Here is an 18,378-nt window from a genome sequence, read left to right as displayed (position 1 = left end):
AGTCCAGCCATCCACAGAGACTTGCTTTGCAGACCCAATTCAAAAAAATTTTTTTAAAGATTTTATTTATTTATTTGACACAGAGAGACACAGCGAGAGAGGAAACACAAGCAGGGGGAGTGGGAGAGGGAGAAGCAGGCTTCTAGCTGAGCAGGGAGCCCAATATGGGGCTTGATCCCCGGACCCTGGGATCATGACCTGAGCCAAAGGCAGAGGTTTTAACCCACTGAGCCACCCAGGTGCCCCAGAGAGGATATTTCTGACTACAATATCATTTCTCCCAAATAACCCTCAAAAACCCCAAAGCCATTCCTAAGGAATGACTACGGAAGCCAACCCATACTCTACTCTTTTGCAGGAGATCCAACAGGGGATGTGCAGGTAGGTGTTCCATAAACGGTACTGCATCATACAAATAACGATTGTTATTGATGGGCTTCTGTCGCCCTTCTCGGGGACTCGTCCATTTCTTTTTTTTATTTTTTTTTTAATTTCTTTTTTAAAGATTTTATTTATTTGACACAGAGAGAGAAATCACAAGTAGGCAGAGAGAGAGAGGGGAGGAAGCAGGCTCCCTGCGGAGCAGAGAGCCCAACATGGGGCTCGATCTCAGGATCCTGGGATCATGACCTGAGCCGAAGGCAGAGGCTTTAACCCACTGAGCCACCCAGGGGCCCCGGGACTAGTCCATTTCTAATGAGCCTCTGGTGGGTATTTGTAGTGACTGAGCCCCACCCCCTGCTCCACCCACTAGCTTGTCCTAACTTCATCTCATCAGGTGGCCCACCCCCAGTTCCACTGTCTTAGGTACCCAACCCCAGTAAGCCTAGAGCTTTTCTGATGCCCAGGCGCCTTCATGAAGAGCACAGGAGATGGTTCTTGAAGTAGTGGAGTGCCAGCTTGAACTGGACCTGTTCCTTGGTGTTGGTCCGAAATGCGCTGTAGGTCTTCTCTAGTGCGGCCAGCTCTGGGTCGGTCACCGGAGACCGGGCCTGGTGACCTATGATCACTTCCGGACATGACCCCACGAGCAAGCTCCCGAGCCCGTCGATAAAGAACTCTGCCAAGAGAGGGAGAGCATAAGCTTCAGCCAGAGACCCCGGGGCCATATTCCAGGTCTGGGGGGAGAGGCAGGTGGGGAAGGGTGCGGTGTGTACCCATGGGGAAGTTGAGCGTCAGGCAAAGCCCCCTGCCCAGGCTGATGAGTGGGAAGGAAATAAGTAAGCACATTTATCCGAGGTGTGGCCAGAGAGGCAGAAAGACCCAGAACAGCCAACTCCAGAACTGAAGGAATCAGAGGGGAGTGAGGGAGGGGACAGAGCTGCAGGGGAAGGTGTCTCACAGGGGAGCAGCAGACAGGAGATAAGAAATCACAGTGAGAGGAAGGAGGGAGGGAAGAGAGACCCTGAGCTCCCTGATGGGAGGAAAGGGAAAGGGAGACGAGCCCACTGTTGCTGGCAACGACCATGATCAGTGACTCGCAGCTCTTGGAAAGGACAAACTGCTGAGGTTAGTCCATGGGCCAGCACCTTCCCCACTCAGCTTGTCCCCACCTGAGTGAGCCACCCGCTGTAGGCGGGGGTCGAAGCCAACTCTCTGGAGTCGCTCCGTGTGGGCCAGGAAGAAGTTGACAACGCCACTGGTCACCACACAGCGGGGGAAACCATCCAGGGGTCTGAAAGAGCCTGGCCTCCGGTGAAGACAGTCCCCATTCTGACTCTTCTCCAGCAACAGCTTAAACTGGAACACATTTCCAAGTACACTGCCACCTACCTAACCGGTGGGCAGAGAAACGCATGTTAGAGCACATAGAATTGATATCCACGTTGCCTCTGCCAGGAAGCCTTCCTGGACTGAACCTGAGTTATAACAAGAATCACACCTGTTCTGTATCTACCCTCCATACCAGTCCTTGGGTACTCTCTTGTTGCTGTTGCAGCCACCATCTTCCAAACACCATGGCTGGGGTCTCTTGATCTTTTCATCCTGCTCACAGCAGAAAATCTCCTTGGTAGAAGCAGAAAGCGCCAAGTCCAAAGGGCACACGACTCTGCTCCACTCACCCAACAGCAAGTTCACTTTTTCCAGAAGGTAGGTCACTCCCTTTCACGAGGAGGAGCAGTGTTTGCGTGCAGACAAGCAGCAGCCTGCATGCACACGGGTCCTTTTGTGGAGTCCCCACGGCCAGGCTTCTTGCAACAAGCCATGTGCCGTGTGTCTCAAGCTTGCCTTCCTCCCACTCCTCTGCTCCTGGCTCTCCTCCCTGAGCTGTCTGTCCACGCACTCACGGAAGATCTGTGCATTTCTACGTGTGAGCCCCAGCACAACAGGATGAGTCCTGAACCCTCATAATCCTCTAGGGTGGCTCTTAGTCGCCCCGTCACTAGTTCCTTCCTTCTTTCTTTAGCAAAGAGACCCTCCGAGTTAAGTGGACTAAATGAAGAGAGCCAGCTACACCAGTAAAGACGGACTCTTTCGGGGTGCCTGGGTGGCTCAGTGGGTTAAGCCTCTGCCTTTGGCTCAGGTCATGATCTCAGGGTCCTGGGATCGAGCCCCACATCAGGCTCTCTGCTCAGTGGGGAGCCTGCTTCCTCCTGAAAGACCCGCGGATCACCAGAAAGACATCCTGTCTACGTGACTATGTGGCCCCCTGCCTACATGACCATGCCCCTGCTATTAGGAGAGGGTATCTTGCTCAAACAGGAGTCAAGTGTCATGCCCTAAAAGCCAAGCAGTTACAGAAAGGCAAAAGAGCAGTTACATTGAATTCAACCCTGGGGGAAGGGAGGAGTGTCATCATGGCGTCTCTATTATTTCTATAAGCCACGCGGCTAGAGAAAGGTAAGAGAGCAATTCACACAATTAATAACCTAACTTAATTTCATACCTAATAGCCAGCGGTTTACAGAAAAGCAAACAAGCAGTTAGTTATCCTATCTATCTACTAGGGGAGGGGTTTGTCTAGGAGAGGGGTCTTTCATTCCCCCCTTTTTCTTTATCATGGATAGAATCTTATATCCATTCGTCTTGTTCTTGCATGTCCTGCCCTTGCATTGAGCTAGTCCGGGGCTCTGTTTGCTTGAGGAGTTGGTATCGCTGTGTCAGTACCATAGTCTGAACAACAGACAGGTGATCTTTAATGAACTGTACTAACCTGTTTAAGACACAAGGACCAAAAGTTAGAATTAATAACAGAATGATGAGAGGGCCCGTTATAGATGACAACAAAGTAGTAAGCCAAGGCAATCTGTTGAACCAGTTTTCGCGGTGGAGAAGGGTGAAGAGGGGTGCAAGGCATCAGCCCCTTCTCCATCCTCAGCCAGCCTCCTGCTCCTTCATCATTTCCCCCTGAACAATTTTGACTCTTAAATCTTTAAGGTGGTTGAAGGTGGAAGGTCTCATCTTCTGTAACTTCTTCCTGCTGAATAGGGGCGTAGAGCTGTCCCTACCTACTGGGGTCAATATTGATCAGTGGAGGAATGTATAGGGGAGTTAGGAAAGGCGGAGGCAGCCGAATCCAGCGCTGACAGCGAAGAGGCGTCCTCTCACGCGACAAGGATCGTCTGTCATGGTGAAGTCATTGCAGCAATGGAGTCTCGGCACCAAGTAGAGAAACATTGAACAAAGCAACATGTTAAGGTTAATAAGGCGATAATGAGAAGCCTGAAAAGGAGATTTGGCCATAGTCCTCCTTTAAACCAGGAACTTAACCATTCACTGAGAGAGAAGGATCTTGTAGGGCCTTAATCTGGGTATTCATGTCTTTTATTAGTCCTGTGACATTTTTGTGATAGTCTGGAATGTACACACAACATTCTGTCTTGATAATTGCACATGTGCCACCCTGGACTGCTGTCAGGACATCTAAGGCCATCCTTAGTATAGCGATAAGGAGGGTTTTGGAACTTAGGCCCATATTTGATTGGGGAGTTATGGCTTGATAGCAATCCCCTTTCCTTCCAAATAGCTCCATGGGCATGTAGTACCAGGAAAGCATATTTGGAGTCAGTATAAATGTTAATTCTTAGACTTTGGCAATTGCAAAGTGCTAGTGAGCACTATGGCACACCTAGCTTTTCTTATTTCTTTTCTATGAAAACTATGGTCATCAGAAAACCAACTGTCATTCGTATTTTTAACAGGGGGGCATCTTAAATCTGGCCATATAGAATAAGCAAGATCAAATAAAATACAAAGAACATTTTTGCTCTATAGAGAAAGAAGTACAGTGGTCAGGTTCAGGCATACAGGTAACTAGGTTTAAAGTTTGACAAGTTTTAGGTATTAATTCTGGCATAGATAAGTATAGTCCAATATTTAATTAGTTGGCCTCCATCATCCATTGGTGGCCTTTGGCTTCTAAGACAAATCTGGACCTGATGTGAAGTCATTACAGTCAGGGACTATTCCATAGTGAGCTTTGAGGCTCCTTTTATGAGGGCTGTTCTATGCTTAGCTAAAGCATCTGTTTGCAATCACACCTCAACAGAGGTGGCCTTTAGGATAAATATGACTAAGGGATGAAACCAATAAGAAGACCTTTGAGTGGTCCAGCCTTAATAATATCCTGATTACAGAGGATCATTGTCAAGTGGGAGAACTTGTCAAGAGATAAGGAGAGTTTTCCCATGCATCATCCAATCCAATCATAAAGAAAGTGGGGTCATCCATTATCTCCACAAGTCCATAGTTAATCCTATGGAGTGTGGTATGGTGGCTTTTAGGCAATTTCATTATCCCAGCCACACATAAGGGGTTAGTTAAGTTATACAATTGTAGGGGAATCAATCCCGTTTTTCAGTTGTTTAATCATGTGCCGTGGGGTCTGCGAATATCCCCACAAAACAGTAAGATCAACTAAAGAAGCTATTGTATAACTTCTCTGAAGTTTACCTCAAATTGTTTAGCTTAGGTAAACATTTAAAGACAATCAAATCTAGAATTTAACATCCATAAAGGTGTGTTATTAAAAACAATTTTTCTCTCTAAAATAACCCTCATTTACAGAGATAGCCAAATCAGGACTAATTCACTTGTGAAAAACAAGTCCAGTTTTAACAAACTTGGCCTATTATTTACATAAGTTCAGCAAGAACAGTGAGTGTGATCAATAGATCTTTTAGAATCTACTTTGATGGAACTTTGTATAAGGAATCTCTAGGTTGAACTTTTAGTAGCCTCTCCGGGCCAGAAGCCAAGCCACATACTTGCCATCAGGCATGCCTGCAATACCTGTTAATTTGGGCGAATGCCTCTTCTGAGTCTCCGCACCTACCAAAGAGTGACATTCTTTACTCACCTGGTGAGGCTGCTGGGAACTCTGTAAGCAAGGTATCAATCAGGCCAACAGTCCCAAGGGGCTTTATGGCTCCAGGTTTCATAAACTCAACCTTAGTTCCTTTAAGCTGTCTGGTCATATCTGAGTTTATGCATATCTTTCTCAAATATGACATTCCAGTCAAAGCCTTGGTAAAATAACCAGTTTCCAATGGTGTCCTGTTACAAGGAGAACAGATTCTTATTGAACTTATGCAAATGACTGATTGCCATAGAAGAATGCTTACTGAGACCTTTTGGTTTCAGAGGGTTCATATAGAGAGAAAAGCTTGAATGCTTTGAGCACTTTTACAAAAGTTACAGATAACTTAAGAAAAAGTATCCCTAGTCTGGAAGAGCAAACATTAGAGAGAACCGGCAATGTTTAAAATAAGACAAAACATTAAGAGACACAACACTATAATCTTTTAGTTCATTTGGTCCCATGTTACTAAATCCGGTGAATGCGGCTTTAGTCAGTTTTGGAAATTCTTACCCATTTCAGTTTTAGGACTTTCAAGTATATCAAATATCTGTATTTGTCCTGAAAGTCCTTTATAGGAATCTCCTTGAAGATAAAACTCATTTTACAAGAGAATTAAAACAATTATAAATGACAAAAACTCAGAATGGATATGGTTAGAGCTAAAGAGACAGGGGAGTTTACAATTTAGCTGCAAGGAAATCAGGTTACAATTTCTGTAACATATAATATTCCCATAATTACAATATCAAGCGGTGATCTCTCAAAACATTAAAACTTTAGGAAATGCATAGAATCTCTAGAATAGTTATAGCATTTTCCCAAATGTAACCCAAGGTTTATCATTGGTTTAAATCTTGTCAACAATTGCTAAAACCTTAGAAAGTTTAAAAACACATGCCTAAATATAATTAGGGATGTTAAACACCTGATAAAACAAAACATAGGAACTGAATTTTTCAGGCAGGCAAAGAGGAAACCCTTTACACTTTTTAACAGATCAATTAGCTAAGAAAAACTTTGCCCCCTTTTAAACAGAAAGAAAACCAGCTTCTTATACCAGTGTCTTTCCCCTTTTTTTTTTATTTTACTTCTAAGTGTGCAGTCTTAAGATAGGAGTTTTCTGGGTTTCTCTCCTATCATGAATGATGTCGCAGACAAGGGAGGGGGGGATCTTTCCCCTGCTGTCCTGTTTGCATCCCTCATGGGAATTTAGGAGCGTCTTAGCTAAGGCCTGTCCGCATAAACCCCGGACCAGGCTACTCCGTGGAGTAGATGACCGTTATGCCATATGACGCCCCGCGAGACTCAAGGTGCAGCCCCCTCAGACTCCGTAGCCAAAGTGGTGGAGCCATACAGACACATTCACACAGTCAGGCACTCTTCAGATTCAAACAGGTTGGATACCCTCCCCTTTTGGGCGTCTCTGGCTAATGGGAGGTGATCAGTCTCCCCTTTCACTCTTTACAGATTAGAGTGAGTTTCTATGGTTACAGGCAAAGGAGGATGGTAACAGGGTGTTTTCCCAGTCCCTCAAGGTTGGGCTGTTTCCTTAATCTCTCAAGGCCAAATGGCCCTTATACTTGGAAGTATAATCTATGTGGAGGCAGGTCAGGAGAGTGCTAAATCACCTTGGAGGCTGTTTTTCTTTCTTTTTTTAGTCTGTCCTGACCATATCTAAAATTTCTTTTGTGAAGATTTCCGTTCACAAACCTTCTACAACTTTCCTTTGCATTCAGGTTTTGTCCCAAGCCATTTCCTTCTAAACAACCATCTCATTTAGGACAAAATTACCTTCCCTTACCTTCAACAAAATGTATTCCCATTCCTTAAGTCTTTCTTACATATCTCCTACTTTCCTACATATAGAGTTTCCCTTTATTTCCATCAGTCTTAGTTACACTAAGCAGAACTTCGTATTCTTAGAAACACCTTTAGTTATTAACCAATTGTGAACTGTTACAACAGAATTCTTCAGGTGGCAATTTATGAATCAGTTAAGTGGCAAACAAGTTTACCAACAGATTTAAATACTCTTAGTTTCTTTGCAGTAAGAAGTCAAAAGCACAAACCTACATCCACTAATTAAAGACTTAGCATTTTATCCTGTTTGGTTAGGACCTAGATGTCCACAATTTAATTCCATTTGTCATCCAAGCAAAACTTTAAAACTTTCAGGTTACCAAAGACTTTTAAAGCTACTTCAGCAATTACCCATTAGAACTTTGAGACAGACAATTAACCATCAGTTTAGTCATTCCTTTGCTAACAAATTTTAACAAGTAACACAAGCTTATTTGACCTTCAGTAACTTCGAAGTTTCACATTTACTGCTGATAACTTAAAAGACAGGTCTTATCTTAATTAAACCAACAAACTTAACTTAGTTCCAACACTGATTTACGTTCCACCTGGACCCACTCCACTTTGAATGTTTACCTGAGACATGCGTGGGAAGATCTGGAGTGGGGAGGTGTTAGGTCCAGGGGGTGTTGTTCTTGCTCCTTGACAGTGGAGAGAGAAGGAGCTGTGGTGCATGATCTAGAGGCCAGTCATGCAGGCTGCACACACGTTGGTACAGAAACACATAAGGGGGAAACAGAAGAAACAAAGTGCTGCCAGGAGGCAGAGAAAGGATTCCCGGTTTTGGAGCTCATAAGCCCCAACAGAGGAGCAGACAACATGCTTTCCCACCAGCAAGGGGGGAGGGGTAAAGCAGTCTAAGTCAGGCCAGAGAACACAGGGAAACTTCCCCGAAACAAAGAGAGTTTCGGCAGCTGCTTGGGAATATTCCTTATAGTCTCTGTCTTGAGTTAGACCAACCCCAGTTGGCTCCAGTAATAGCCATTAACACGGGAAGTGAATGAGGGAGAAGCCCCATTTTAGACTCAAAGAAAACACCAAGGACAACGAGTAGAACACACAAAACAATTAAGAAAAAGGTCGCTGCGCGGTTTCGGTATGCTACCGAAAGCAAGGTTTCCACCGGCCCAGAGGAGCCTCGAGATCTCCCTGCGGTGGACAAATTCCATCCAGGGCCGAGGGGTTCCTCTGGAACGGACAAACAGATATAACCCTCGGACAAATGAGGGGCTCCAAAAAATTGGGCCCCTCGACACCCTGGAGCGTCCCCCAGGGTTGGCAGGGGAGAAGTCCGAGCTCGTCAGCTCCTTCTCAAGCTGCCTACAAATACAATCCAACAACGCACGCTGTTGTACAAACACTATACCGCTACCGCTACCCGCAGTATAGGTCAAACAGAGGCCTCTCAAGACTAGAGACAAACAAGAACACGAGACTGGATACAAACGAGAACATGAGACAGGAGACAAGAATGCTGGCCAGCTTACCTCCCGGTGGGAGTCAGTTGGATCCGTGGGCAGGAGTCCGATGATCTCGGTGGGACCTCCAAATGAAAGACCCGCGGATCCCCTTACCCAAGAATCCAACACTGCCACTGGATGCAATCAGCAAGAGGTTCTTTATTGTTACGCAGGCGCCTGCGGGTGGTCAGCGCGCGCCTGCGGGTGGTCAGCAGCTCCTGCTAGCTGAGCACACCCGGCTGGGGTGGTGCCGGGTTTTTATAGACAGGTACAAACAAGTTTTGGGTGGGCCGCAACTGATTGGTGGACAGTTTGAACTTTTGAAAAAGGCATACTTGGTGTTAGTGGAGTGGATCAGGGGACCCACATGTGAAAGCAGACAAAGCAATCTTACAGAAGCAGAACTGGCCAGTTAGCCCACGCATGCGAAGAGAGCGGCGGGGAGGGGGAGACAAAAAGGGGAAGTTAGCCCTTACTACTCAGCAGAAAGACATCCTGTCTACGTGACTATGTGGCCCCCCCTGCCTACATGACCATGCCCCTGCTATTAGGAGAGGGTATCTTGCTCAAACAGGAGTCAAGTGTCATGCCCTAAAAGCCAAGCAGTTACAGAAAGGCAAAAGAGCAGTTACATTGAATTCAACCCTGGGGGAAGGGAGGAGTGTCATCATGGCGTCTCTATTATTTCTATAAGCCACGCGGCTAGAGAAAGGTAAGAGAGCAATTCACACAATTAATAACCTAACTTAATTTCATACCTAATAGCCAGCGGTTTACAGAAAAGCAAACAAGCAGTTAGTTATCCTATCTATCTACTAGGGGAGGGGTTTGTCTAGGAGAGGGGTCTTTCACTCCTCTCTCTGCCTGCCTCTCTGCCTACTTGTGATCTCTGTCTGTCAAATAAATAAATAAAATCTTTAAAAAAAAAAAAAAAAAGACGGACTCTTTCCCATTTTCCTTGTGAGGTCTGACCATGTGTCTAAGTCCTGGCTGAAGGGATGTGAATCTTCAGAAGGGATGTCTGCAACTTCTCGCACATTCTACAAAGACAAATGCTTGTCCTTCATGTTCTCTCCCCCTTTCTTCTGGCCACGCAGCCGAGGACTATGAGGACGGCGTAGCACCAAGGGAAGGAGGCTGGTCCAGGAGGATCCTGGAAGCAAAGTCAAGGGCCAGCTTGGATTTTCACACGACGGGAGTTCTGCTTTCTACCTCACTGATGTACTGTGATCTGCTCTCTGGAAGAGTAGCTAGGAGATACCCTGGTCTTTTCTTTTTGGTAGGTTTTTTTTTTTTTTTTTTTTAAGGTTTTATTTATTTGACAGAGACAGCGAGAAAGGGAACACAAGCAGGGGGAGTAGGAAAGGGAAAAGTAGGCTTCCCGCTGAGCAGGGAGCCCAATGTGGGGTTCAATGCGGGGTTCGATCTCAGGACCCTGGGATCACGACCTGAGCCAAAGGCAGACTTTTAACGACTGAGCCGCCCAGGCGCCCCTAGCCAGGAGATATCTTAGTCAATACAGATGCCTTGGGGACTGTCCTCCTGGAAGACAGAAACTATGATCTCCATGCCACTGATTTTCTTATCTATTTCCTGTTTTTCTTTTCTTTTTTTTTTTTTTTAGAAACAGCTTTTATTGAGCTATCTTTAACACATTAAAATTGTACATATATTTTTAATCCTACATATTTAAGGTGTAGGGCTTGATGTTTTTGATATGTGTAGACCACATATCTACACATTGTGAAACCATGTGTAGTGAACCCATGATTGTGAAACCACCGCAATCAAGCTAATTACCATATCCATCACCTGCCTTGTAACCATTGTGCCCTTGGCCAGAAGACTGAAAATCTGTTCTCTTCACAGATTTCAAGAATACAATACACTATTATTAACTGTAGCTGCCTTTTTTCTTTTCTATGTAGCAAATGACTTTTGATGTTCTCATTCTTTTCTTCTTTTTTAAATGTCGTGAGGCCTATGTGTGCTTTTTAGAACTTTGTACCATTTGCATATAAGGGCCTATTCAGCCAGAGCAGCCCCACCCCGGTTGAACTGCCATTTTGCTGTAAAGCTTAAATTGACCCTGCGCCCCACTAGGGGAACTTATTTAAAAGCAAGTCCGGGAAACCAGTCCCAGGTAATAAAGTCCAAATACAAGGGTGGGTCAGGCCAGGTGGAGGTATTCAGTCAGTGGGGGGCCATACTGTCTCCTAGCTACCAAGGAGTATGGGCCCCCCCCGCCCTTTTGGGAGCCTTTTGGCACCAATCCTAACCAAGGTGTGATAGGCTGGTTCAAGTGTCTGCTAGGGTAAACTGTAATTCAGTTGATCACCTAGCATCACTGTGGAGTTTCCTGTGTGTGTTACAATCTCATTGGCCACCTGTGTGTGGCCAGGCCCAACCACATGGCCTTTGCTCTATAAAAGTTAGTCTGGAAAGCAGGGAGGGGTTGTACTCTCTGGAGGGGCGGCCCCACCCGTCTTTTTGACGGTTGGTCTGATTCCTGATGCTTGGCATGAAATAAAGCTTTGCTTGACCTTCGCTTTGTATCAGTCTCGCGCTCCTCTAATCACGGACCCATTATTGGGGTACCCAATTTTGGGGACCCAACATGCATTTTTTTTTTACATCAACACACCATTTTTAAAGACAGAACGAGGATTAATATGGTGGGGGGCGGGGGATGTAATTGCCCAGAGAAAAGAAAATTTGGAGGTAGAAGCCGAAGCCACACAGCTCCTGATTCCCACCAAGCTTATTCCTCTCCTGCCCCAGCCCCTCCCCCGACCCCTTCCCCGACTCCCGCCACCCCCTTTCTCCCCCTTCTTCCCTTTCCCTCTCCTGGCTGGCTCTACAGGTTGCAACTGGGGTGAAACTGGCCACTCTCCCTTACCACGTCCAATTCTGTTTTCTCGAGGACATCCACCAGCACCTCAATCTTGGTGTCGTTGTTGAAGAGGAAATCGTCGTCCACCCAAAGAACGTATTTGGTGGTGACCTGAGAGATGGCCAGGTTCCTACCAGCAAACCAGCCCTGCGGGTATAATGAGGTCAGATCAGCGGTTGCCATCCCCCGCCACATTTTAGAATCACCTGGGAGCTTTTTAGGCTGGGCGCCTGGGTGGCTCAGTGGGTTAAGCCTCTGCCTTCGGCTCAGGTCACGATCTCAAGGTCCTGGGATAGAGCCCCGCATTGGGCTCTCTGCTCATCGGGGAGCCTGCTTCCCCCTCTCTTCTCTGCCTGCCTCTTTGCCTACTTGCGAGCTCTGTCAAATAAATAAAATCTTTAAAGAAAAAAATAAAATAAAATAAATTCCCCACTGCCAGGCTGCACCCCAAACAGCAGTTGAAAACCACTGAGTTCAAGGGAGCTCGTGTCTCAGAGACACAGGAGGAAGGACAGTGACTCCCTGAATCAAAGGCTGAGGTGGGGAAGGGCTAGGAAGTTCTCCCTTGGTCCTAGGACCAGTGTGGTAGTGATGAGGGAGCAGGAGGCTGGCACCGAACCTGACTTAGGTTCTGGGACTTCATCAGTAGGATGGAAGTCCTTTTTCACCCGAGTCTCTGTGGCTCTCTTTCCATTTCCCCTGATGGAGCCTGGAAGGTGATGGAGGGTGGGGAGCTACAGTTTGTATAATATCCATTTCCTTGTGTGTCCTGGAGGAAAGAGGGGGTGTGTGTGGGAGGGAGAGAGAGAGAGTGAGCGCAAGCCTCTAGCCTGGGAGGAATCCTAGGGATCACAAGTTTTTCTGTCTGTGAGGAATCCCTAGAATGTCAGACACCTCAAGTCACATAGAAGGACCTCAATTAATGTCTGTACCAAAGACAGATTAACCACTTCATCCATGCAGAAATGTGAGGGTGGTCCGATTTCCCTGTGAACTTGGAGTCGGCGAAGGGACGCAGAGGAAAGTCGCATCCCCTCTGCTCTGGCATCATGCCATCCTGGGAAAGCCACTCAAGCATCCCCATCCGGGGCGGAACCTGACTCCAGGGAGCTCTTTCCCGGGGACCCAGACACCTCCCCATGTGGGCGGGACGTACCTTCCCGAAGGGCATGGGGTAATACTCCCACATGGTTGTCATTAATCTTCAGGGGCTCCTTGCTGTCATCGGCCACGATCACTGTCAAGTCTGGGTAGTACTCACACGAAGGCTCCGGAGCATGGGTCATGAGCTTGTGGGGACGGAGGAAGGTTTTGGTGGCAACGGTCACCAGGTCTCTGAGCTTCCTCTCTGGACGAGAAAGGGTGGGGTATATCAGAGCGCTGCCTTTTGGGAAAGCCTCACTGACTTGACTTGAGCTGTTCTGGTGATTTCTTTATGCCACACCCTCGTGCTTCTCGTATCAAGCACTTGGTAAGAATTTGTTAGTTGGAACAGAAAATAAATGTATTTAAAACACAGCCAGCTTGTTGAAATTGTATGTGTCTTCTAGAATTTCTTTCCCTGGTTCTGTTGGCTTGACTATGCCATCTCCTCCCATCAGTGTGAATGCTCTGTCTTACCGAAACTATTTGGATCTTGCTGTCGTGTTAATACTAGGAATCGAGATGCACAGAGCTCTGCCCATCAAGGGGTTCAAGATCAGGGTCAGGGGAGGGGAGAAAAGCTCTAAAGGACTTGAGACCTATGCCCCATCATCAGCTGCACTCCTAGAGAGAAGCACACTTAGTCTCCCTGCTCAGGAAGACATCAGTGGAAGTAGGTCTACTTGGAGAGTGGAAGGTCTGGACCAGACAGTCCAACTCAAGGCATGTAATCAATATAAAAATTTGGAAAAGGAAAAGCTATTCTGCAGAAAAGTCTTCATATGAATCAGCTGGAGCTGTGGTGTGTTTTTGGGATTTAGTCACCAAACGTGGAGGCACGCCCACTGATGGATGCTGTGGGATGTCTGGGTGGGGGGTGGGCTCTGTTGGAGTTAATGCTGGCTGAAAGCCACAACCCTACCAGTGGCAAGTGCTCCAGAACACCACCACAGAGCTCCTTCTCAGAATGACAGAAGTCAGACGTCCTTCCAGAATCCTCTTTTTAATACCTGTTGTACCATTATAGCAGCTCCCCCGGGGGGCTGAGGGCATGAGGGAAAAATGACTGGTGGGAAGAGTCAAGTAAATTGTGTTTCAAGGGCATGCCAAGCGAATTATATCCTCCCTTTTTTGTCAGAGGCTGGCCCCTGGCCAGGGCGGCCTCTGCCATTAAAAGATGGTGCCTGGCTAGTTGCCAGGTAAGGATTGCCTCGTGAGACTAAGCGAAATGCCCAAAGAGGAAGTAAACAGCATTGGTTGCTAGTGAAGTTGTTCGTTTAGGTGCACAGCCTGATTCGCTCCCTCCTGTACCCTGCTCGCTGATTGGTCATGTAAACGTATATAAGTGTGTAGACTTGCGGAAATAAAGAGAGAGAAGATACATCTGAACTGGGGCTTCTTGTTGTCCTTGCGGGTCGAGGGCGACACCTTTTCTTGGGCCATGTGCCAAGTTGGGTTCTTTTGTTACAGTAAAGAGAGAACCAGGAGCGTGGATGTAGTCAAGATTGGGGGACTCCTGGCTAAGTTGGTGGTGTAGCTTTCTGTTTGAGAGTCCCTATTTTTTCCAAATATACAGCAACGATAAAAATACAAAGATAGAACGATGCACAAAAATACACATTACTTCCAAGGAATAAAAATAAAGATCAGTGAGCAGAGCTGGGACCTCCTGCATTCTGGGATCAGAAGTAACAGAGGAGGCTGATTCTGAAGGATAATGAAATTAAGATATCTCACGGGATGTGTGGGTCCAGAACCAGGCTTTTTGCTTGAAGTCATGGACTAGAGCTAGGTGGCACACCCTCCACCCCTCACCACTACCTGCCAGGCAAGAAACCCCAGAACAGCCATCACCCCTGCACACACCTCCAGGTGCAAACAGAAATGACATCACTTCACAGCCACGACCTGTGCCAAGCCATCCTCAGGCCCAGCAACGGGCTCTTTCATAAGTCTGATACCACCATGAGACAGGAATCCCGAGCCTCCAGTATCAGAAAGTAGACCAGAAGGCTGAGGAGACAGGGATCAGATCCAAGGCTAAAGCTGTGAGATGGGAAGGAGCCAGGAGAGAGAAGGGGAAGAGAAGAAAACAAACAAGCACAGCCTCCTACTCACGATGAGCTCACCCACAAAAATTACAGAGCACTTAAAGGAAATTAGCATGAACGACAGCCAATGAATCTCCCGTATACAGATGTACCCACTCCAGACAGATAGAAAATGACAGAGAACTCCAAAACCGATTTAAAATAAGAATGTTCAAGCAATGGCATATATATATTCTTCCCCCTCTTTCTTTTTATGGAAACAATAGTTTCCTCTTCCCTCTCTCATTTTGTATCAGTATTAAAAAAAAGCCTTCCCCTGTGTTTTCTCCTCCATCCTTCTGAATGCCTCTGCACAGAATTTCGTTATATGGATGGACCACAGTTAATCTGATCGGTGCATCCCACTTCTAAGGTTTTTGTGCTTGCAAACAATGCTGCAGTAAAGAACCTCGAGCAGACATCATTTCACACAGATAAAAATATCTGTACGATAATTTGTAGAAGTACAATTGCTGGGCCAAAGGGAATGCACATTCCAAATGTTGATCGGTATTGCCAAATTGCCTCCGGAAAGGCTGTGCCCATTTCCATTTCCCAGCAGGAGTTTGTAAGAATGCCTGCCCCTCCCCACTCTTTGTCCAGTACTTTCTGATAATGAATGTATTTTTTCATTTGCACTTTTTTTAGTATGAGACTGAGCATATATTCTAACAGCGAAAAGTACCATTGAATTTCATCTGTTGCCAACTGTGCATTTTTCCATTGGCTTACTAGGTGTTTGGCTTTTTGTTTTGTTTTGTTTAGGTGGTTTAAACAAAAACAAACACATTTACTTATTTGGGATGCCTGGGTGGCTCAGTCAGTTAAGCATCTGCCTTTGGCTCAGGTCATGATCCCTAGGATCGGGCTCCTTGCTCTGTGGGGAGCCTGCTTCTGCCTCTGCCTGCTGCTCCCCTGCTCATGCTCTCTCTCCCTGATAAATAAATAAATAAAATATTTTAAAACATTTGCTTATTTAAGTACTCTCTACACCCAAGATGGGGCTTGAACTCCCCAATCCCCAGATCACGAGAGGTACAAGCGCTACTGACGGAGCCAGCCAGGCACACAAGCCTATTAACTGTTCTTATGGATTCACGGGCACTTGAAAGTAAAAGTATACCTTTGGGGGCACCTAGGTGGCTCAGTGGGTTAAGCATCTGCCTTTGGCTCAGGTCATGATCTCAGGGTCCTGGGATCGAGCCTCTCATCAGGCTCTCTGCTCTGTGGGGAGCCTGCTTCCTCCTCTCTCTCTGCCTGCCTCTCTGCCTGCTTGTGATCTCTCTCTGTCAAATAAATAAATAAAATCTTGAAAAATAAAAGTATACCTTTGACTTTAACATGTGTTGAAGATATTTTTTTCCCCAAATTTGTTCTTTGTCATTTGCCTTTGCTTTTGGTGAGTTTCTGCCCAAACAGAATTTTAAATTTTTATGTATTTTATGTGTGTGTGTGGTCTCCTCTTTCTGGTCTTTGTGGTTTTGGTTTTTGTTTGTTTGTTTTTAAGATTTTATTTATTTATTTGACAGAGAGAGACAGCGAGAGAGGGAAGACCAGCAGGGGTGTGTGGGAAAGAAAGAAGTAGGCTTCCAGCTAAGCAGGGAGCCTGATGTGGGGCTCAATCCCAGGACCCTGCCCAGGACCCTGGGATCATGACCTGAGCCGAAGGCAGACATTTAACAACTAAGCCAACCAGGGGCCCCCTGGCCTTTGTGTTTTATGTCATATTTAGAAAGGTCTTACACTCTAAGTTTTTTGTTTCTTTTTTTTTAAACTGCACATGTTTGGGACGGGTGGGTGGCTCAGTCGGTTAAGCCGTTGCCTTCGGCTCAGGTCATGATCCCAGGGTCCTGGGATGATGTCCCAGCATCGGGCTCCTTGATCAGCAGGGAGTCTGCTTCTCTGCCTCCGCCTGCCACTCTGCCTGCTTGTGCGCTGTCTCTCTCTCTCTCTCTGACAAATAAATAAAATCTTAAAAAATTAAAAAAATAAACTGCATGGGTTTTGTTTTTTTTCTAGCACTTAAAAATATGAGATAGTTGGGGCACCTGGGTGGCTCAGTGGGTTAAAGCCTCTGCCTTTGGCTCAGGCCATGATCCCAGGGTCCTGGAATCAAGCCCCACATCAGGCTCTCTGCTCTGTGGGGAGCCTGCTTCCCCCTCTCTCTCTCTGCCTGCCTCTCTGCCTACTTGTGATCTCTCTCTGTCAAATAAATAAATAAAATCTTTAAAAATATATATGAGGGACGCCTGGGTGGCTCAGTGGGTTAAGCTGCTGCCTTCGGCTCAGGTCGTGATCTCGGGGTCCTGGGATCGAGTCCCGCGTTGGGCGCTCTGCTCAGCGGGGAGCCTGCTTCCCTCTCTCTCTCTCTCTGCCTGCCTCTCCGACTACTTGTGATTTCTCTCTGTCAAATAAATAAATAAAATCTTTAAAATATATATATATATATGAGATAGTTGATCAGCTTGGAATTTGTCTTGGTGTGAGCTATAAGACAGATTCATCTTTCTATCTTCCTTTATCAGTGCAGTTGTCCCATGTGACTTCTTGAATCATCATCTCTGCACCCTTTAATTTGGAAAGCTACCTTTCTCACAGATACTCGTTGGAGTTTCTGAGTTTCCAATTTGACCCCAACGATATTATCTAGCCATGGTCCAATACCGCTCTGTGTTTATTACTATTACTTATTAAGATGTTATAATGGTTGGGTTTTTTTTTTTCCCAGAATAAGCACAACCACATAATAAGTTAAATACAATTAAGCAATATGAGAATATTAGAATTTTTTTCTCATTTATCAGGAATCATACCAGAGTGGTTATTTTCATCAACTCTCCTCCTTGGCCTCAAGAGCTGATCTCTTCTGAGATTCACCAACTAGCTCGACATGACTCCACCCCGCACCCCCCAGGAGCCAGGGCCTTACCTGGTCCGGGGTCGTATAACTTGGGGATGACAGGATAGCGGATGGTCACTGGAAACTTGACCACCGAGGACTCGGACTCCAGACTCACTGGAGAGAGAAATAAGATCAAAGAGGGTAGCATGGAGTCTAGGTCACTCTCCACACTGCCCCAAGGTAGACGACCTGCAGCACGTCAGTGAAGGTTCAGTAAAGAAATGTCCTGCCTGGAATGAGACCCCACTGAGTTGACAGCATTCTGGCTCCTGACTTGTTGTGTGTCCCTGGGGTAACTGGCTGAGTGCTTTTTATTTTAGTTAAATAATCTCCATGCCCAACGTGAGATTTGAACTCACAACACTGAGAACAAGAGTCGCCTGCTGACTCTTGACTGAGGCATCAGGTGCCTCCTGCTGAATGCTCCTTAACTCACGTTTCTTCCACTGTGAGAGTCTGGTGGGGTAGAGTAGGCTTCGAATCAGAGGGCCTGGAATAAGTTTTACTTTGCCATTTATTATCTGAACTACTTGGGTAAATCAGTGCTTGCTTCGGCAGCACAAATACTCAAATTGGAAAGATACAGAGATCATCATGGCCCCTGAGCAGGGATTCCACACAAATTCGAAATGCCTTGGGTAAATCACTTACTCTCCTTCTCCAGCTACAAAACCAGGATACCACCACCCGCCCTTGTTTTATCTCACAGGGTCATTTGGTGAAGGGAG

The 18,378-nt window shown here is 46.3% G+C and overlaps 1 protein-coding gene and 1 non-coding gene across 2 annotated transcripts in view; one reads left to right on the top strand and one right to left on the bottom strand.

Annotated features, from left to right (window-relative positions):
- Positions 1–432: 432 nt before the first annotated feature.
- The window catches only part of B4GALNT2 (beta-1,4-N-acetyl-galactosaminyltransferase 2), a 50,421-nt gene continuing 32,475 nt past the window's right edge, over positions 433–18,378 (bottom strand). The window contains 6 exon segments of the mRNA XM_045070066.1: positions 433–1,060; positions 1,554–1,773; positions 11,522–11,662; positions 12,672–12,698; positions 12,700–12,863; positions 17,678–17,764. Of these exon segments, the coding sequence (XP_044926001.1) occupies positions 855–1,060; positions 1,554–1,773; positions 11,522–11,662; positions 12,672–12,698; positions 12,700–12,863; positions 17,678–17,764 (845 nt within the window). The 3' untranslated portion in view covers positions 433–854.
- Positions 18,193–18,296, top strand: LOC123389231. Its single transcript, XR_006603827.1, has one exon. It is a non-coding gene; the product is annotated as a U6 spliceosomal RNA (small nuclear RNA).

The sequence above is a fragment of the Mustela putorius genome, unplaced genomic scaffold, assembly GCF_011764305.1.
Source record: "Mustela putorius furo isolate JIRA1106 unplaced genomic scaffold, ASM1176430v1.1 tig00003962_pilon_pilon_pilon, whole genome shotgun sequence".
Taxonomy (NCBI): Eukaryota; Metazoa; Chordata; class Mammalia; order Carnivora; family Mustelidae; genus Mustela; species Mustela putorius.
Note: the sequence above shows the minus strand (reverse complement) of the source record. Positions and strands in the feature narration are given on the sequence as shown.